Source organism: Strigops habroptila, chromosome 10 (genome assembly GCF_004027225.2).
Source record: "Strigops habroptila isolate Jane chromosome 10, bStrHab1.2.pri, whole genome shotgun sequence".
In the NCBI taxonomy this organism is placed as follows: Eukaryota; Metazoa; Chordata; class Aves; order Psittaciformes; family Psittacidae; genus Strigops; species Strigops habroptila.
This window is the reverse complement of record NC_046359.1, coordinates 9,582,339-9,604,602: the sequence shown is the minus strand read 5'-3', so window position 1 is coordinate 9,604,602 and position 22,264 is coordinate 9,582,339. Positions and strand designations below refer to the sequence as shown.

Below are 22,264 nucleotides of genomic sequence, written 5' to 3'. Positions count from 1 at the left end.
CAAGTGAATTGCCTGAAATGTTAGGAATGATGGACATTTCAACCCAATGTATATTAAAAAAGCCATCAATAAAATTGCTAATTGTATCAGCTTTGATCAGAACTTAGTTTGCTTTGTATTCATTCACTGAAATTATTTTCTGGTTACAAACTGAAAAAAGACCTTTCCATTCTCTCCAGCTTTGCTACTGAAAAGGTATAGGAAAACAGGAAGTTCTCTCATCCAAAGATTACTGGACATTAATTTATGTTAAAGAGAGCACAAACAAATCTATTTACAGGAGCCCAAATGACATATAACAGATGTCAACTTCTGTTTAGGTTTGGGTTTTTTTCCTTGCCTACGTATCCACTACCTAGTGTCATACAAACATTTTCTTTTCAGTAGCCTTATTAATATACTAAACACACACACTTAAACATTTTAAACATGTTTTGCGTTACACCATGTGAGCAGTTTTCCTACGTAGTTTTCATACACCTGAAATAAGATTGTTGCTTCAAATCTTTTTCTTTGAGCCCCATAACCTCTACCTTGCAAATATCATAAAAGCATAAGCAATTTATTCTCCAGTCATCCGCATACAAAGATCTTACCTAATACACCACTAGGTTCAATAGGATACTCAAGGATTGATGTAGCTGGTGCCAGCGTGTAGGGGTATTCGTATGGTGTGTAAATTAAACCAGCTTCAGGTCCGGGTGGAACTATTGCAGCGGTGGGATGAGGAGTTCCGTTTGGCATGACAGCGGTTTGTATTTGTCTGATCAAAGGCATTATGGTAGGGCCAGCTGGCGTAGGAGTACGCAGGGCAGCTGGTGGGAGAACAGGCGCAGGCCCAGTAATAATCCTTGGAGCCTGGGCTGTTGCTGCAAGAGAAAAGGCAAGGGCTGCTACAGTAAGCAAAGAAATTCAGAGGAAAGTATGGAGATAGCAGTACAAAACGTGGAAAGAATGGGAAAAAAGGGGAAAAGTAGGAAAGAAGAAAAATAAAAGGAAATCATTAGTACATGCGCTGATCACACAGTGCCAAAGCACACCATTCAAATGCAAACAGCTTTCCATTTTCCAGTGTGATTAAGTATGAACATGCAAAATAAAAAAGCCATTGTAAAACAGTGAGGTAGATTTCTCAAACAGGTTACACAGCACAAAAGCTCCATTTAGACCACATTTCTTCATTTATGCTATCAAGACTGCATGAGACTGAGATGCATGCAGGAGATACGAGGAAAATACTGTCATAATCAGAGTACAAAATTTAGTGCCACTATAGAGTCCACAGATACTCAGTTATGCAGAGCTGCCATATGAATCTACAGTTCTTATATGTCTTAAAAGTGTATTTAAACACATACACAATTCCAGTTTCCAGGATCAATGAAATTAAAGATGACCTAGAAACACAATGCATCTCCTCTCCTATTCTAGCATGAAAAAACAAACTCAAAAATAACTGATTTCCATATCAAATTCCCCCAAATAAAATACTTGCTTTGTATGAGAACAAAATAGGTGTTGGGTTCTTTGGTTTTGTTTTTTAAACTGTGCTAGCACATTTCATTACATGTTATTCGAAGCCTGTTGACACACAAGATGCACTTCTTAAACACTAACACATCAGCTGCTAACAGCCAATCTTAAAGGGTTATCATTTATAGATTTCTGTGCACTACTGTTGATCTACATTGATTCCATTAACTTACAGGTGGTCTGAAAAGAGAAATGTGGTGGAAGTTTTTCAGATTTGAGACTGTTGTGGGTTTTTAATTATTTTCATTTTTTAAACAAAAGTGCTCAGACTGAATGTATAATTAAACAAAACAAAAACACCCTCAAACATTTTCACTTTCTTTCTTAAATGGAAATAAACCACTATCGCTTCTATATCTTCAAGTTTTCAGTAAAATCAGAACACAAACAGTGAAACTGTATTATCAGAAAAGGTGAATATTAGTGTGGAAATCTCTAGTAAAAAAAAAAAATTAAAAAAAATCTCAATCTTCCCACTTACACTGATACAAACAGACCAGTGGGAATACATCAGACAAAGAAATTGCTCCAATTAATACAAAGGTTTCTATGCAACAGTTTGCATTAATTTCAGCTAATCCAAAACTATTTGACTCATAAATTTGCTATAATTTAGAGACTAAAATACAGTTAAGACTCATCTAGCTTTAAATATTGCAGTGTTCATTAGGGCTGAAAGATTTACCACTACCATTGTAGTGGTAAAAGCCCTTGCTTATGTCTCTTTTCAAATCTGAATAATTACACTGGTGTAAGCAGTCTCAAATTGACCTAACTGCATTCCAATCTTTAAACATATTCAACACTGAAATGGTGACTGTGTGGAGAAACAAATTTGCAAATATCAGTAGGCCCTTAGTGAAAAGACTAATTTAACTGTACTTATATTTGACATCTGTATCACAGCTACAGCAAAAATTTACTTTGGAGCAGTATCAGCAACTACATTTTCAGGAGGAGAAATTAGATTTTCAACTAGAGAAAATAGTTTGTATCACACATAATAGGTATACGCTCTCATTAGTAGGTGTATGTAATTAATTTTCAAGTGTAAACCTGTGCATACATGCATTTGCAAAAGCATTTTCACACAAATGTAATGGAAGAAATTGTAAAAATGGCTCATTACATCACTGATCCCTGTGAACTCAGCTGTGAAATCAGTTGATGAATTGTCGGAAAAACGTAACGTTGGGGGGACACATGCAAGCAAGATGAAAGGAAGGAATATAATACAGAAAAATGTATTCACAGTATCCTGGACATCTGTAACATTTTCAAATTACATCTTTAAAGGTAATATTGAAAAGGAGTCTATTGTCCTTTATATGCATTTAAGAAAAAAATTACTGTAAAATAGAAAAATCTGGCTTACGGGTTGAGTTTTTTTAACTATATATTTGTAAATATTTCAACCGAGACATACTGTTGAAAGAAACGGGGGATGATGGACTAAACAAAAAACCCCAAACTGATGCAACTTATCTCTAGAAGATCCTTTGCAACAGCTGCCTACTGTTTTGTTGGGTTTTCACTGCCTTCTATTCTCCAACACAGCTGCTACTGTACATTTGCCAAAAAGTAGCTTTAGGAATCAAAACCTGCAAATATTACTATAGCATTGACCCTTGAAGCTTATGACGTGCTTACGTGATTTGATGTTGGCATCTCTGTAGGTGCCATTCAGAATTGCAAGCTCCATCAGCTGCATCTTTTTAAGGCTGTCTTCTCCTTCTGCCTGCATGTGAAGAGACAGGAAGAAAGTCAGGCTTATTAATTCACTAGTGCACAAGATCTAAGGGACCTAGAATAAAATGCTTTCAAGTTTTAACCAAGCAAAATATCTGCTTACCATTAGGCACAAACCCAGTAAGCTTTGTCAGCTTTTCCTTAAAATTAAGTGCAAATTGCCTGTTGTCTATCATTAAGTGCTGTTGATAAATACCTTAAAAGTCCTGGAAAAGGCTCACACCATAAATTGTAAAAATAGGGTTAATTTTAAGTTGTGCTTGATGGAAATTGTTTCTCAAGCTTCTCAATTTTTTTTCTCAAGTTTCAGTAATTGTTTTTTACATACTCCTGAAGGGATCTTTTAAAAACTTATGTGATTGGGCTGGAGAAAGAATAGACACCACAAATTTCAAGCAACTTCAGTTTATTGTAACTTCCTCCACTGTAGTTGATACTGACTACTTAAAATAAAAAACTGAGTAGCTTTCCAAACAGCACATCAACAACTACTCCAAGGTGGAATTCATACTTTGGCATGTGGAGATGTATTCCGATTAGGATATAACTATTATTTGCACAGCATACATTATGTTTGGTTTTGCATCAATATACATTACTTCCCTGGAGTTACCTACTCCATTGGTATATAGTAAAAAAAGCTCACTTTTTCAGTTACTAACAAAAATATTTCTGACTAGTACAATTTAATTTTAAGACCAGGCATTTTATGATCTGTCCTTCCAGAAATACTATCCTTTGTTTAGTCTACATCCTATGAAGCAGAAAACAAGATTATGATATAAGGAAACCCACGAGAGATGGTCAGCATCTAATGTTAAGTTACTACCTTGCTTTTTATACTGAATGCCACTGCCAAAATTCTCAAGTCAGATGGAAAAGAGGGCAGCTTCAGTGTCAGCTGCATTGCATTCTTCCTTTGCTAAACAGGATTTCTTATATTTTTGCTTATCTTGTCTATTCATACAATGTTTTTCAGATATTTGGAACAGCATTTTCCAAGTTAATGGGAACCCGGATAATAACATACTGTGCCATCCACTCTGAAAATCTTTAAGTCTGGTTTCAGAGAGTTATTCACCTATATGAAACTACAACTGTTGCAGATGGTTTCAACTAGGACTTCCAACAGCACGAGTAATTACGAAAAAACCACAGAATTAAAAGCCACAAAGAATAGCAATCACCACCAATAAGCAAAAAACCCCCACACCTATTAAATAACTTTGTGTCCATTACAGCAATGCACTAGTGAAATTGTCTCTAGTTAATAGGATTATTTACATGGGGTCTTCCAAATGTATAGGGAAGTACTTTTTCAGGCTACTTTGTAGGATAATGTTATACATACTTTACTCCCAAATTACAGAGAAGTAATTTACTAAATTACAAGACCAAAAAAAGTTTTTAAATTGTATCTAAGCAAACACAGTACGTAGTGTAAGGTATGCTCAAGGACCACCACCCCATGCAATGGAAATTTTAACATTTGATTTTTATCAACAACTTCAAATCAACATGATAAGATGGATCAACACTAAATTACTTTCAGATGGTAGAAATGAAAACTCTAATACTGAAGACTTGCATAAACACAAAGATGACACACAGTAACAATTAATGTTGTTGTTAAACATTCAGAACATACTGAAAGTTAGATATTTTCTTTAAATACTCTGTCACAGTCCAAGTTAACACCAATACTGAAAAAGTAAAAACACATTCAATTACCATTTTAACCACAAAAAAATTGTACAGTTAAGTACTGTACTGTCCAGAAACTCCACAATCATTAAAATGAGACCCTCTGGAATACAAAATGCACTGATTATAGCATGCTTAATATGACATACTCAGAAGAGACTTGTAATTTACATGCAAAAGAAATTTGTTTGAGGTTTTTCTGTTTCTTTTTTGTTCGTTTGTTTGTTAAGAAACTATTATTCCATTGCATTTTTTCTGGTAAATTACGTAGACAATCATGATGCAATAAAACCAATTCCAAGTCTATCAGCCTATCCAGAGCTCAGAAATTCTTGTCGTTCTGGATATATCTCATTTAATTTATTTTAGCCATAAAGACTTTGCAACACTCTGATTCTTCTTTTCCCCTCTCCCCAGAATGGTTATATTTTGTTATTGGCTTTTTGCTTGGGTTCCTTTATTTATTTATTTAATTGAAAGTGTGTAATGAAAAAACTCCTAACAATGTCAGCTGCATCTCCCATATAGTTCCATTAAAGCTACTAAAATTACTCACTTCCTCCAAGTAAGAGTTCTGGTGATTGATCTGACACCATTACTGAATCTCAGTAAATGCTGAGTCTTACATTCCACTTGCTAGGGTAATTTTAGTAACTCTAATCCCAGATTTTGCACCACAGTGAATATTTCCCAAATATAACTATTTATAGGATAATAATTTTAAGATAGAAAACATTTTTTCCCTTCTGACGTCTCCAAAAGAAGGAGTTATAACAGCTTAAAGGCAATAAAAGGCGAAGCAATCATTCTTACTTTGGATCTTCAACATTTTCCTATAGGTCACTATGCTTCCTATGAGAAAAGATGTTGCAATTATCTAGGTTTTACAAAGTATATTTACAAAAATAATAACGGACTTCAGCATACAAAGCAGACCACGCTCCTGACTTGTACTGCTCAGCAGCAGTACAAGAAGGAACAAGTACAAAGAAGTACAAAAGAACAAAAATTTGTTCTTTTAAACAGACTCCAAAACACAGTTTAGAACTTTTCCTTAAAGACTGTATCAGTGATAATTCAGATATAAGATGTGGACTTGCACTACTAGACATCAACACTCTATTTCAATTTCTGGTATTTTGTTTTTCAAAGCACTTATTAGGTAGGGAAAAAAAAAACCAAACGCAAAGACGACAAAACAAACAAAAAGCCACCAACCCAAATCCCCAAAACAACAAAAAGAAATCTCAAAAAACCCCAAAACCACTTAAACCCCATCTTTAATACTGACCTCAAGGGCATCATTCCGACTCCTCCCAGAAGATGGCACTGTTTATTACACAATACTGTCTCCTCAAGAGATGGGTGCTTGGCACTATTTGCAACCACCCTCCTAGTACTTCTCAAGCCCCTGCTATGCCCTCACACCCTAACAGATGCTTGCCACCCTTCTTCAAGGTCTAAGTCACAGAAGTGGTCAGTACCCTTTCAGACATGCTGTCATGTCCTTCATTCTCTGGTATCCAGTTCTCCGCTTGAACCTCATTCACCAATAGCCAAACCCCTCAAATTTCCAAGAGCTGGGATAGAGCAATGGGCGCCTTATTTTGCCTGCCCTATCCTCTTGGTTGCTGACTCAAATGAGGCTCACCGATGCAATCTATCTTAGCTCCAGGCATTTCTGCAGGCACTCTCTGTTAAAGCAAAGAGAGGTTGCATCAGGGTACAAAGGCAATCTTCTAAAGGGACAGTATATTACCTGTACAATAGCTACAACAAAGCTCAGTCATTTGTACCGAAAGGAAGCCACTTTGAGCAAACATCAATAAGGTTATTTAAAGCCAGATTTGCATTACTAAGTTGAAGCTCAAGTGATTGACTCAAACCTCTCATCCTTTTAAATCTCCAGTGCTTTCCTTGTATTTCTCATGTACAATGTAACACGCAGATTAAGAAAAAACCCTTAAATGGTATCTTGAAACATAATTCTTTAAACGTAAGCACTTGCAACTGCTCACTGAATACCAATACTGAAAAGACACAGGCAGTAAATCCTAACAAAGCCAACCGTGCACAGACAACAGTGGTGACCGATTTGTGAACACACGCCTGTACTCACAGTAGCTCAGCTCTGCCTGGGCTAGCAATAAAAAGACCTGAAGGAGACCAAATGCCAGTGACCACTATCATTGCAGTAACTTGCTTTCTAACCTTTATCAGAGTAGGATTAATAGTCACAAGCTTCAAAACGCTAGTAACAACTACAAGTGCCCCCTACATGAAGTCTCCGGGGAAACACTTCCCAAAATAAAACCATTTCAAATGAAACACACAACGCTGATGATACTGATGCCGAGATAAAACCACAATTCCATCTCCCACATTGGGCTTCAAATAAAAAAAAAGAGGACTGCAGTTATGTAATAAGCTGCTGTTAGTAAATGTTTGTTTCATGTCATGAAATAGGGAGCTCAGATAAAGCACTCCATTTCATTTTTTAATGACCTCTTTTCATTAACAATGTCCAAGTTATACTTCAACCTCAGATACCCCAAGCTCCTCAGAGAATTCTTTTATTTAATGCTTCTGAAATTATTATTAGGCACTTAAATGCCTCAGATTCTCATACAGTGTTCCCTTAAGAGTATCATACAATTTAATTTCTTATTTATATATAAAACATACGCACACTAGATAGATATGGTATTAATGTGGAAGACAGCCATACAGACTCCAAAACAAAACGCATTCATTGTGCAACGCCAAAGAAGGACTTACGAAGAAAGTCTTCAGAGGTGACAGATAGACTGTTAGATTCTGTGTACAGTCAACTCTGAGAAGCCTATACCAAATTACAGTAGAGAAGAAAAGAAAGATACTATCTTAAAAGTGGAATCAAGCAGCAATGTTTACTGCAGAGGAGATATCCATGAGCTAGCATCCAATGGAGGCAGGCAGTGCTGGTACTGCCCTGCCATACTGCTGCCGGACCAGACTGACCCATGTTGAAGGTGAGTGCAGCTGAATTAGTTCACAAAGCAAACAATACACTCACTCGTACGACAGCAGAATACTTTATGCTGATAGAGCTTCCTGAGCCTCACAGTCTTACCTGGCTAAGACTTAGAATGTACTCTTGATTCTTGTTACCACCAACACTGGCAGGGAAGGCTTTCAGCATTTTTGTACAAGCATACATACTTTCTCTGTAAAATGCTCATTTTCCTTTTAAAATAACTGCTTTGGAAAATATAACAAATATACTTTTCCCCCTCGTTCATAATAACATAGATACACTTACTCAGGTGATGTTAGTGACTTTCACCGACAGTCTAGCTTCCAAATGTCATGTATTTTGGATGACATTTTTGCAATCCTGTCACACATCCTTGCACTTCAGCTGAATTCTCATGAACTGAACTGAGTGCAAACCTAGGTAAGTTTGCAGACAGTTTTATCTTGCACCAAATGCAGCCAAGTCTGGCTTTGGTTAAGGGAGCAGTCCTTCCTAAGTCCTTTATAAGCTGTTCCAGGGCCATGCTTTCAGGATCAGAGCAGAAGCCACAAGTGGGAAGAGGAAATGACGGTGAAGAAAAATAATGGGTAAATCAACTGCAAATACAGAAGCTAAAAATCAGTCTTGATCTTCCCCAGCCATCTGCAAGCAGGCCTGTCCGACCAGTCAGCCTCAGCAGTGCAAGAGCGCCAAAGAGCAGCACATACCTTCCAAGTACCTCCGCAACTTCTCATGCAGACTCCCTGCCTGCCTGCTCCACACCACCTCTGGTTAAACAGCAATACCCAACAGCAGCTTCACACCTTTCCCACCACCCCTGGAGAGACTTCTTCCAGTTAACACATTTTGTCCAAGACCATATGCTTTTCTCAACATTTACTTCAGGTAGAGAATTTCTCCAATAACACATTGTATTTTCTAGTACACAGCTGAGGCATTAAATAATGTTACACACACTTGAAACAGAAGGGCAGAGAATTTGGCAATTGTGGAAGAACACTATACTAACGAACAAGAGTAGATACTCGAGACTCTTCCTCAAATAAAAAAGTAATTTACAATTGCCACATACAATAAATGTAACTTTTCTACCACCATCTCTAGAAATACACGCATTAAAGACAAAGACTTTCATGATTCTTTAGACTGCACAATGGTATAAGCCACCTGCAATTTATTAATTTAACACAAATTTTGGTAAAACACAATAGCACCACTGAAATATTTTACTGTTGCTGATCTTATCCTTCTTATGAAGGAGGCACTGCTGCTCCTCAGGGTCTGTCGCCCTGCCTTCCTACAGTCCCTAGCTGCTACACAGCTGCAGCTTGGAGGCTTGTGCTGTGACACTTTCCGGACTCTCCAGGCTCTAAAATGGTTTTATCTCCCTGACAAAGAAAAATGTTCCACTGCAATTCACTTGGAGATCAGAAAGTACTCCTAACATACCATGTGCCAGTCAAACAGCCTTTACACATGAATGTCTCCATTCAGGGACAAAAACCTTCCATTCATAATTTATAAACAAAAAACCCTCACAAACAATATACCACAAATTCCTAGACATACACGTATTAAACCAAAAGACGGATCTCAGACAGCAATATATTGCAAAACCACACTGGAATTCTTGAAACTAAGGTATACACTCTTAAAATCTATTCTATCTTTAGAAGGTCTTTTTTTACATCTAAGTTGTTAAGACTGAGGTATCTATGGCAATGAAATCCTAGTCAAGCTGACAGGTAACCAGATTTAAAACATGCAGAAAAGAGCCTTTTAAAAGAATCTGAATGCGAGTTCCTAAACTAATCACCTACTGCAAGACATCACATTTCACTTTTGTAAAGCCTTTAACTTCTGATAAACTATTACTCAGTGTTGAGGAAAACATCCTGTCATTGCTTTCCCTCAAAACCTTTGACAAAGAAGTCCAATTTTCCCATGCCCAGGATATAAATATTGATAGTTAGCTGTTGGTAAACATATGTTACTTAGACTTTCTCATCCCACATCACTTCGGACTGTGATGGAGCAGAAAGCCTACATTGCTGAGAATTTGCCAAAGAGGTCTTTTCTGACATCATTTTGCAGCTATTCTTGCATCAGAGGAAACTTTTCCAAATACTCTTGAGACAAAGTAAAATAAATCACTACTTTAAGACCAGCCATATTTCTTAGAGCCCTGTATAGAGCCCATCAACAATACCGTGGCACTGAATAGGTGGCAAGCTATAGCTCAGTTATTTCTCTATTTCTGTTTCAACACTGACACACACTGCTATGTCTACAAGGACAGGCAAAGATGAATTAGCATCATTATTTCTTCTGGGCAACACAGTCTGCTTATCTTCTTCAAAGCAAGCTCCCAGTTCAAATGATATGCAAAGACGACTGTGCTGTTTCACTTGACAAATTCATTGGTCATAATGTTAAAGATACACTAGGGGGAAAAGGCAGCATATCTTTTTACACTTCCCATCACCTTATCTGACATATCCCTGTTTAATCATGATACTTGGCTTACCAGTAATATTTTTGAGAGTCCTTATGCCCTCCCTCCCCCACTTTCCATTTCTGCTAGAAGAAAATACAGATAAGGTACAGAAAATCAGCATGAAGCACATTTTATAAGCCAGGCTGAAACACAGCATCAGTGGAACTTATGTGTTTGCTTCACCACCTGGGTACCAGTAGCCAATATACTGGGCAGGGGGCCCACAGGGAATGACCAGTAGCATTCTGCTTGACCTTAAGGGATTTTTATGTCTACCCCAGCATTTCTTTTGGACAAATGCGATGAGCTCATATTTAAATCACAGGGTTTTGGGCTTTCAAGGAAATGAGGTCTCCTGCGTCAGTTATACTATAGACACTCAGAGATACTGAATTCCAGAACGTGCTTTATATTCAAGCCTTTTTTTTAATCATCTTTCCTCTTTCCCTCGTACCTCAACCTTTTTATGGTGTTAATAAAACCAGCGACAAGAATCTCTATACCCCACACAGAACAGCTTCAGTTATTCATAAAGCTCCAAAACAGGAATGCATCTTTCGTAACACATACATACACCGAACCCCAAAAGTCCTAAAAGAAAAAAACATTTATATAATACCTTCTCAAATGTTTTCAGAAAGACAGAATTATACTGAAATATGTTAAGATTTATTTGTTAGTGTAGACATTTGCTTGCATTTGCATTAAGATTCAAATGAAATAGCTATCAATAATGTAGCATTAGATCTATTTTTAGCAATGTGTAAGCCCAGTTTAAAAACTTTCAGAATTAAACACTATTTTTGGTATTTCTAATTTTGGAATGCCAGACATTCAAAATTCCTCCTCACTGGTTAGTTTAATTCTGAAACAAGGAGCTAAAGCATAAGTACACTGAATGAGATACTACCAGGTAAGCCTCTGGTACAGATTTCCCACATACGGCTCTACCAGAAACATCCCGAGTACCACGAACACCCCAGGAATCTGAACAGACCAGAAATCAAACACAACCTATATTATGCAGGTCATTATTCGAGCTGTAGCCTTTCAACCAGACTGAACTAAGCCAAAACACTTTGAGACCATACTGACACATTCCACTTTTATTGGGACAAATGCTTTAACCCACCCTGAGTTTTAAGTAAATTACAAAAATAACTTAACCAACCTATGCTACACGACTACTTACAATCAAGGTGGTGGTTCTAACAGGTACTGAATAGAGGCAGTTGTTAGAAATATTTCAATGGAATGATTAAATACTTGTAGATTGTCTGGCCTTACCTGTAACACTTATTTTAACTCTGTCATCCCAGGAGGTTTCTATTCAAGTTTGAATTATATACTTGGAATGGCTGTACATTTCCCTTAAGTGCAAAGACATTGAACTCATATCAGTGGCGAGACCAACATGGAAGAGACAGACACAGAGAGAACGGACAGGACAACACAACAAACCCCATTAAGGGGTCTCAAAACTAGCATTGTGTGGCAAACTCTAAAGGCTTCAGTGCCAGCTAATTTTGTTTCCAGCTATGCTAATGTTTTAGTACATAAAAAAGCTTTTCATTCTCAAAATGGTACTGAAATATGACCCTATGTTTTAATATGGAAAACATATCCATTATGTTTTTAATCTGTTCCCACCCGGAAATAAATAAAAAAACCAAACCGACAAACAAACAAACAAAACAAAGAAAGAAAAAAAAACACAAAACCAAAAATTAAAAAAAAAAAAAAAATCAGAAAGATGACATTTCATATTAAATTTAGTAACCTAGAAAGAACGTGAGAAGTGTCTCTCTTTAGAGCAACAAAAGAAAACTAACTGCTGGTGGCGAGGAGCACAAAGACTGTTGCTGCGAATTAGTACACATCTTTCCAGCCTAACATCTCTTATGTGTTTCATTAAACACAAGATTCAGGGCTGCAGACTACCACATGGGAATTCCAGCTGCAGTAGTGATTTTTAAGACATTTTTATCTTCAGCTCTAGATGCCCTGAAAAAGTAATACTGACTAATTAAAATAATTTCACGTATTACAATACAGAGTAAAACATGATTGTTTCGGCTTATCCAACTATAAAATGTTAGTATTCAGGGAGCAGTGGTCTTCCAATAGCTTCTTAGACTGTCACACTCTTGTAGTCACATTTTCAACAAGAATCATGACAGCTAAATGTGATTAAATGGATTGTTTCTGCATTTCACCTACATTCCCTTTCGTAAAATGTTTACATAAATGGTTTTATTTTCAAAATAACAGCAAGTGCAATGGCACAGTTTTGTTGACACTTTTTCTATACACACACAACCCCTAAGATGGAGTCATCCAATGACTTTTTAATCTAGAACTCTCTATAAAGCTATCATCTAGAGAAATTATTATTTTTTTTTTTAACATAAGATGCCCCAAAATTCAACTGACCCAAGGTTTTAAATTTCTAGTCCAACTGAGGAAACACAGCATTGAAAGTTTAAAAGGACCTATGCACTCAATATATACTTCCAGTAATTCTCACAGCTGCTTAAGAAGTGAATGAGTACTAAATGCTCACAATTACTTCCAGCTGCTTACAAGTATATAAGCCACCCATAGCTCTGTTGACTATATCACATATACATCTTATGTGTGTTTTACTGGCACTCTTATACAAATGTTACTGTTTAAAAAACCAAGTTAAATCTTCCAAAAACACTACAGATGCCTCTCCTGTTCTTCTTGAACTTTCAGGACTGATGGGGCCCAAGAGGAGGGGGTGGAAGTACTCCAACTGGCTAGTCATTTCTCCTGTACGGCTGGCTAAAAGCCACTTTCACACAGCTTAAAAATACAGAGAAGTGAAAAAATGAACTGTGAGCACTCTCTTTAGGGGACAAATATGTCAATCATATGACCTTCCGTTCAAAGGCTCAAGCTGCTCAAGGCATGTGTTGCTAGGCACAAGGCTTTCTTTGCTATTTATTGGGCTTTCTTTTCAGCTTTTAGAGACTGGCCAATGCTTATTTTCCAGAGACAGGAGCAAGAACCCGGCGCTGCCTGGCAGAGGCTGGCACAAAGGGCCTTTGAGGAGCCTCTTCCCCACGGAGCTACACCACTGGGCCCACCTGACCAACTAACCACATTCCCTTATTCACAAATGGATCTGTAAACTGTGGCTATCGCATGGGCAAACAACCCTTCCTGCCCCAAGAATGAAAGGTGAGAGATCCTTGCCGCAGAAGGCTGCTATTAGGAGTGTGTGCTGCCAAGGAGCAGCCATATGTGTGTTCTGTGAGCTGTCTACCAGGTAAGAGCATCAGCTATTAGAGCATCCATTTGATGATAAACTGACAAAAAGCAGCTTGGACTCCAGCTAGCCCTGAACTCATGGACATTCATGCTGTCACATAAGAGCTGAGGGAAGGCATGAAAGTTTCTTCTACCAGTTTGTATCATTTCATTTCTGCATGACATAAATTTAGCATTAAAAAATATTTTAAAAGCCTTCTAAGGCAAAGTCTCATACATTTAGCCAAAAGACTTTTGACATTTACAAGTATTACAGAAAAATATACACGCAACAGCTTTTCATTTTGTAATCAATTCCTTTAATCTCAGCATCTTTAGTTACAAAAGATTAGTGGATTCTTAGTAAGTCATTAAAAATCATGCAACATGCTTCAGTTGCTTTTAACTACTCCAGAACAGTAAAAGTGATAATTTGACTTTACTTTTTTTTAAAGCAGTCACACAATTTTCCAGTGTAATCATCAAGATTAATTCAAACATAAGCAAGTCTTATTTTAATTATATACATTATAGTTCTTGGGGAAAAAAAATGGAACTTGAAGCTGGAGTAAGAGCCATTTATTGTGTTAAAGCAAATTAAACAGCTTCTTGTTTCAAGATATTCACCTTTTTGGGAATTTATTACACACTTAAAGGTCAGTATTTAGCATCCAGGTTTTGACAAATAAAAACAATCTATTCTTCATACCGTAGTAAGAAGCTTCTTACAATATTCAACTATGTATATGAAATTTTATACCGCTGCATGTTTTAAGGGCATATTATAAGCCCATAATATTGAAATTAGGAGACATCAACAGTAACAATCGTTTAGTTTTGAAATTACTACTAGCACTGTAAAATAAAAAAACCCCTTACATTCTGAAAAAAGGTTACTCAATTGCAATAAAAATACCTTTGCAATTGCAAATTATTTACCAATTTTCACAATTGATGTATTTCAGCAATATATATATATAGCATAGTTAGAGAAACTTTCCAATAACTGTTGTTTAATTAAAAAAAAAAAAACCAAACCAACAAAACCCAACCCAACAAAATAAAATGAGTTTCCATAAAAAAGTGTTTTCTGGAGTACAGCGTACACTACTTACTCTCTCACCTCCTGCCAATGCCTTTGGTAAATAACAGAATCTATCAATTTTCACGTGGGCCACATTTCAGAACTCCATCTCCCACAAGCAATTATGGGTAATGACATACACATACAGAAAAGAGACTGTAGTAAAACAAGCAATGTATTCTTCTATCCAGAAGAGACTGGGACCATGAGGTATGTGAGTATAAATGAGAGACTCACCAACAGAAAGGTTGGAAACTATGGAAAATCACCAAAGAAATTACTGACCACAATTTTTTCCCCTCTTTTTTCCTGAAATACTATGTTATTAGAATCAACTAATCAGCATTTGTTTTCTATATAATAATTAAATGACCCTACATGATTAAAGTAATTAGGTTAAGTCTAATTTTCTGTCCTAGAATGAGAGAAATATGTATCAGGCCTATCTTAAATAATTAATTTCACTATCCGTTCCTGCTGCTCTACACACTAATTTAAAGAACTGCCTCCTCAGCAGAAACACAAACACTACACTTAAGTAATCATTTAACAGGACTCACAGTATAAACCTGATCAAATTTTACTGCAAGTTAAAGCCTATACTGGGACAGAAACAATCAAGACTTCTGTGCTTCTATTTGTTGCTATCTTTGCGTATTTCACAGTGTTGCAGCTGAACAGCTTGCTACAGACTCTGGATCAGATCTTACACCAAAACTTCATTTAATGGTTTTCCTTTTTCATTTTCTAAGCAGCTGAGCACCTGAACTGTGGCTGAAACAAACTGCAGCCACCAAGCCACCTTGGACCAATGCTGTTACGTCATGCTCAGGAAACCATTCCTGATATGCAATTTCCAGCAGTTTTCAGAATGATCTTTGAGTTCTTGTTATACAAGTAAAACTCTCCCATTTCTAGATTTCATTCTCAATTGTTTTTCACATCTCTCTGTATAAATCTGTTTAAATACTGTTCAGACACTCTGGTTCCCTAACACTTATTGTTCTAATCCAATCATTAAGAGAAACCAACTCTTTCCATTTCGATCTTTGAAATATATACAATTAAACTGTATTTCAGAGACTGCAGAATTATAATTTCATATTCCAGTGCATAACGTGCACACCCATAAGCAGAAGCAGCTTACAATACATTTTCTACAAGATAAATCACCTTAGTCTCTCTTAATCTCCTGAACTCCAGAATCTCATGAATATTTAAAAAGAATACCTAAATACACATATTCACTAACTTTATGGATTATATGCTTATACATAGTATTTTGCATTAAACCCCTCCTTTAATGGCTGTAAAAATTTTATATACATATACACACATACATAAAAGACCCAAAATGAATCCAACCCAAACCAAAACAGAAGTACAATTAAAGCTTTCAGTTACAAGATGTGGCAGAAAAATTAAGACACAAATCTAAAAAGGAATGCAAATTTTTGCATCCGATCTGACAATAACTGAAGAATATTAATTTACTCATTATCTATGGGAAGATGGGAAGAGACAAATGAAGTCCTTTTCCTTCAGTCAAGGCAAATACAGACAACAGAGGTCCAAAAGGCCTGAAAAGCTGTGGCAATTCTGAAGCAACTCAAATGGAAAAATGAATGGAATTTTGTTTCCGGAATGTGTAAAAATAAGCTGCTGTGTATCTGCACATGACCAAGTTCACAAAGCTGAGACCTTACAAACAGAAAATGGAATAGGAATCAATCAGATGGAAAACTTACGGAGAATAATTTCAGAGGAAACATGTTCAGACAAGTTTACCTAGAAAACAGAACAGCTGATGCTAGAACGTGAAAAATTAAAATGCTATCTTAAGGCTTTTTCCCAGGCTACAAAATTAGTTCTGCATGATTAGGCTGAGGTTTTACACTGCTGTCAAAGGAGTCAAAAATTATTTTTGAAGATATAAAAAAACCTCTCGGCTGGCATTCCTGTGGTACTTTACGCCAATTTAACTAGTGGTGCTCACAATCCTCCTCTTTCCTCACTGTTGTTCTCCTGTATCCATCGCTGTATCCATGACTGAGCCATGTCAACCTATTCATCTAACAATTATTATTCTTTTTTTAAATCTAAATAGTTTTCTCTCTGATTACAAAAGTGAAAGAGCTCACTACAGGCTCAAATGTGTGCCAGTGTAAGGGAGGAGACACTGAAGGGAGTTGAGACCTCCCCTGTTCAGAGCAAAGTTGACTCAGCTGCATGTAGAATTAGAGCCTTAGTCTTGCTAATACTGGAACCCAGCAGTCTAATTTCCAAACTAGAAGCATGGATTTTTATTTTCTAACTGGAATCTACCACCTGGCAACCAACTGAACTTTTTCATATTAAAATATTTTATTTCTCATTCCTGTTTATTCTACAGTATTTTTATTTTTTATTTTTTTTTAATTTTACTCTGCCCATTGCTCTTTACTCACAATCATTCTCCTTTCTGATTTTCTTCTCTCTTGATGCTGACCTTCAGTGGAGGAATACCACTATAGCTCCCTTGACCAACTGTACTAATCACAATCATCTAGTGCTTACCTTAAACCATGTGAAGTCCACTTTCTAAATTTGTAGATTTGCTCATCAGAAGCAAAGGCTACAATCTCAACCATTTACTACTATAAATATCTATATGCATTCATGTTTTCCAGAGACCTTTGAGCTTCTTTGGTATTTGCACTCTGTGTTCTAAAAACACTGGAAAAAAAGTCTCTTCTAAAACATCATCATCCTAAACCGGTAATTTTTATACCTTAGACCACCAACTTTAAATTCACACTAGTTAAACAGCATATCCAGTACTTAGAAAGCTCCATCTCAACAAACTGAAAATAATGCATGATTTGATAGCGAGTACCCTACAAAAATAGATTTCCTTATTAATACTTTTTTCTTTTCCTGTATCATATTCTTCTATAGAACTATCCTAAGTGAGAACTGCTGATTTTCTTTAGCCAAGAACTGTATGACTTAGGATGATGCATTTTATTTTCATGCCTTTGCATGCAATGTTAATTTTACTGTAACAGTATATACGCACTATTCTGATCTGGAGTTCAGATACCAGCAATACGCATGCATAGCTTCTGCTTCCAAAAGCTTACAAGTTAGTGACTAAGTGAAAAGAATTACTGAAAGAAACAAACTGTTGGAATCTAAAGATCAGAGGCCAATATAACAAAGGCCCAGCAGAAGCAAAATTAAATGGAGAATGGACAAAAATACTTTAAGAGAGTTTATCAGAAAAGGGGGAGTGCCTTGAGAAAAAACAGCTGCCACCCTTACTGCTCTAACAGAATGCACATTTCTTTGATTCTCTGGATTCCTGGACCAGCAGGAGCCAAGAACCCTAGAAATATAACAAATTAAACCCAGAGAACAAGTACTTTGCATATCTTCCCACTTCTCTACTACGGTATTCCCACTTATTCTGTGTGCATGCCTCTGACACTTCCTCTGCGTGCTCTGGTACTTGCAAGACATCAATCCACAAGGTGATTTACCTCTCAAAAATCACCAGAAAATTTTGTGGGTTACTTTTTTACCTTTTAACAAATAAAATCAGCTCATGGAAAGGCCTGACAAGTGCTACTACAAAACAAATAGCCTGCAGTTGGGCTCAGTGAAGCAGAGAAGCAGAAAGGGGACCTTTGCTTCTAACTGTTGAACAGGCTCATCACATTTCATGAAAACATACCATAGCTGGAATCAGATTCAGATCTCAGCAGGTACAACTCAGTTTTACTTAACATACCAGATAACTTGACTCCTTGTCATATTTTTAGCTGATAAAACCATAAGGTTTCTCTGCACTGCTCATGGGGTAAAAGACAGAATATCCTTCAAAGAAAATATCCATCTTCTACGAGATAACCTGTCTGATGCATGTCTTCATTCACTCTGGAGAAGCATGTTTCTGACATGAGTGAAAAAATTAAGTGAAACATTAGGTAGCAATTTCACTTTGCCCCAGGTATTGCAAAACTAAGATCACATTATGTAGCTCTGATTCAGTTATCAGTAATTATAAAATATCCCTATCCCTACATCTGACCTGGCAGAAAAAGCAGTTAAGCCATTCCTATACTCCCATTGTCACCTATTTCCATCTCAGCTGTGTAAGTCAAAGAGAGGGGAGGAGAGGAAAAGGGCACAAGACTTGAACTTAGCTGGGTCCCAATCAAGCCCCATAACCTACGGAACTGAAACTCCAAAATGCAGGGGGAAAAAAAAATAAATCCTGAAGCACAAAATTTGAAAACTATCATACAATAAGCCCATTTTTTTTATGCCCAGTTTCTGAAAATAGCACTGATTTGCAGAGCTGCTGTAAGCTATAGGTACTATGGATCTAAGCGATGCACTCAGTTCAATCCAGTATCCCAAACATTCCTCTCTAGCACTACCTTTTCTATACTTTGGTGGTTTTTTGTGGGTTTTTTTGTTTGTTTGTTCGTTTTTAAATGCTGTTAATGTCCTCTCATTATTTAGCATCCCTCTTGTAATACAGACTATAGAAGTATTCATGGTTTCAGTTTTGCAAGCCACTTCAGAAACACTCAATACCTTTACATTTTGCTGTCACATTCTACTAAATCATCTGAGAAAGTATGGGGGTAGGGATCAAGTCTGATAAAATCAATTTGCTGGCAATTTTAAGCACACACACTGTAGAGCACAAACAATTAATAAGAGGAACAAATACTTCTTGAAGTAACTTTAAATGAACAGCTAGAATTCTGAGTATCAGTAAAAGTAAATGCTGCTCTTCATCTAATTTCTTTGGAGATAGTTCTAAAGTTTCACAGAAACAGTACCCTGAGGCTACCAAACAGAGTTTCAGCTGCATCATTAGTAACAGTTCAGGAATTTGTTAGAACTTAGCAGCTGTTCAACCACTGAATCACCAGCACAAATTTACTATTTTCCTTTGCTAATTTACAGGATTCCTGCTAGTGATGTAAGATTGTATCAAGGATTTCGAAGCATATTTTTACTGCTTTAAACAGAAGTCTAAATTACTGCCATTACAGCAGTACTGCTCTCTTTTTAATTAGTTCCTCCACCATATCCTAATAGTTATGACGAGTAAAAATTTGAGATACATACTAAAAAGGATCACAAGGAAACATTTAAGCCTTAAGCTATATATGCAATATGAATTATTTTGGGAAAAAATACTGCATACTATTCCAAGTATGACATGTCCTTGAATATGTATTTTTTAAATCTAGTATCGAAGTATTCAAACACATATAAGCTTCCACATTTCTTTCTGTAAATTATCAAATCTAAGTGACTAGAAGAACATTAATACATGCTTCCAAACAAGCAGTGCAAAACACTGGTCATCAGATCTTACTACTACAGCTAACGTCTTGAGCACAACTGAAGGTTAAACAAGCATAAGTGATGTTCATCACTTGAGACGCTTGTGAAAGCACCAAGTCCATCTTCTCACATTTCAATAGCATTGGTGCTGACAAAGAAGTCAACAGGTCAAAGCCCAACTCCCTTCTGACAGAAGGCAGGCCTGAGTTGGGAAAACATTTACATGTGACCCGAAAAAAACAGTTCGAAGGGCCATCGCACTTTATTTGTTTTCAAAAGAAACCTTCAATGCCCTTCTCCCCTTTCAGAAGCAGATTTGACAAGTGTTGTAATAAATACTACATGCACAGAGGAAAGTTGCAATCAATAGCAGGTTAATGTTTATTGAAACAATACAGAGAACCATTTTTAATAGCATTACTTCGAAATAGATCTAATCTAGCAAAGAAAATTCAATTTATGTTTAGAGCAATCAGATTTTGTTTTTTACTCCAGGGATTTGTTGCAAACTCTGTCTCTCAAAATGTGCTTACTGTACTGTATTTAGCAGAAACAGTTTAGCCTTAATAAGCTGATAGTCTGCACGGGAGCATGGATCAACTTATTCTCATTAAGAATGTAAGCAGCTTTCTAACAGCCTTCTTTGCTGTTCAGCCTATGCCAGAGAAAGCAGGGATCTCTCCTCTAAAGCCCATAATTTATGAGTTTATTCAAACCCGCCAAATTGCTTTAAGTAAACGCCTCTTATATTTGAAAATTCCCATGGCAACTCATTTAGTTTGGCAGGAAGGCAGACCCAAATTCAATCCTTTTATCCTCCAGCTAAACCATTACAATGGTAATTCTGCTCTGACAATCTGAAGAGACTGCTAATTACTGTACTGGGTCCCTAGACAGATTTCCCATTCAGATTAAAATGGCTGTGCACAGCAGAGAACAGCAGCAACACCTTTGTGTACAGGAAGGGATGCACTCTCACATGATGGGTTTTTACAAGAGAGGCTCCCTAACTGCGAAGACAAAGAATCTTCTATGGGCTAAGTTGTGCAGAACAAACATTACAAAAGGAAAAAAACAAGGAGCATGACAGCAAAGTAGACAACTGAACTGTTAACTTCAGCGTTTTGACTACTGGAGTTATTTAGTCACCTCACAAATGAAATTAATTAATCTTCTGCTATGATTATATACTGCATGTAATGGTCTAAACTACAGATCAAGGAACTATATAAAATACTACTGAATCTTGTATCTTTTGTCATCATACTGAAGGTGTAAGCACCTGCTGTCTGTCACCAGAACATCTTGATTTTTAAAAAGCCACCCAGGTTCTTTTACAGCATTATTTGTTTTGAGAAGTGGGGAGAGAGGGAGGGGTTTTGACAGTGATTTTCCCCCCCATCATTTTTTAATCAAGAAATGTGAAGGAAACTAATGACTGCTCCCTTGCTCTTCTGCCCCAGTTGTTCCTTCTTTCCATTCAAATGTAAACAGCAGCTCAATGCTGAACAGCATAAACATTTGTTATCTCTGGGCCAACATTTATTGTATTGGAAAAGCCTAAACCCTGGCTTAATTTTGTCTTTTAAACGAAATAAGATGGTGGTCTCAGTGTACTCCTATAAAATTTCTTTTCTCAGTACTCTGAAGAAGTAGCAGGTAACTTTTGTTTTTTTAAAAGTGGGAAAAGGGAAGCCTGAATATTAAAAATGTGTACAGCAGCTAAAACCAGACAAGAAAGCATCCTCCCTGAAATGAATTAAACAGGACCAACATCCTCCCTAGACTAGCAACTTCCAACTCCTTCGAAGAAACGCTCTTGGAAAAATCTTAAGATACATTAGCATCTTTTACAAGCATCGTAACAACAAGCACTAGATCTGACAAAATTTGAGTATGCTTTTCTATAGGTACTACACCTTCTTCCCTCCTGAATGCGACAGAACTAACCACCTTTACCACAATGGTTTAGCACAGACACCAAAACCAGGAGTTGCCCAAAAGTAAGCTAGCACTGGACAGCAAATGCACTAAAGTGTTACCAACTTATGAACTC

The 22,264-nt window shown here is 36.7% G+C and overlaps 1 protein-coding gene across 18 annotated transcripts in view; it reads right to left on the bottom strand.

Annotated features, from left to right (window-relative positions):
* Positions 1-22,264, bottom strand: part of QKI (QKI, KH domain containing RNA binding) — a 151,418-nt gene that overhangs the window by 10,040 nt on the left and 119,114 nt on the right. For 10 of the 18 annotated variants that reach the window (XR_003993513.1, XR_003993515.1, XR_003993517.1 and 7 more), the window contains 2 exons: positions 3,184-3,271; positions 597-893 (listed from right to left, as the gene is read on the bottom strand). Coding sequence is in view for 14 of the 18 variants with exons in the window: in XM_030499737.1 (XP_030355597.1) it covers positions 597-893; positions 3,184-3,271 (385 nt within the window). In the remaining 4 variants the exon portion in view is untranslated. The remainder of the gene's footprint in view (positions 1-596; positions 894-3,183; positions 3,272-22,264) is intronic. The other 8 variants (XM_030499739.1, XM_030499733.1, XM_030499728.1 and 5 more) reach the window with 2 other exon arrangements.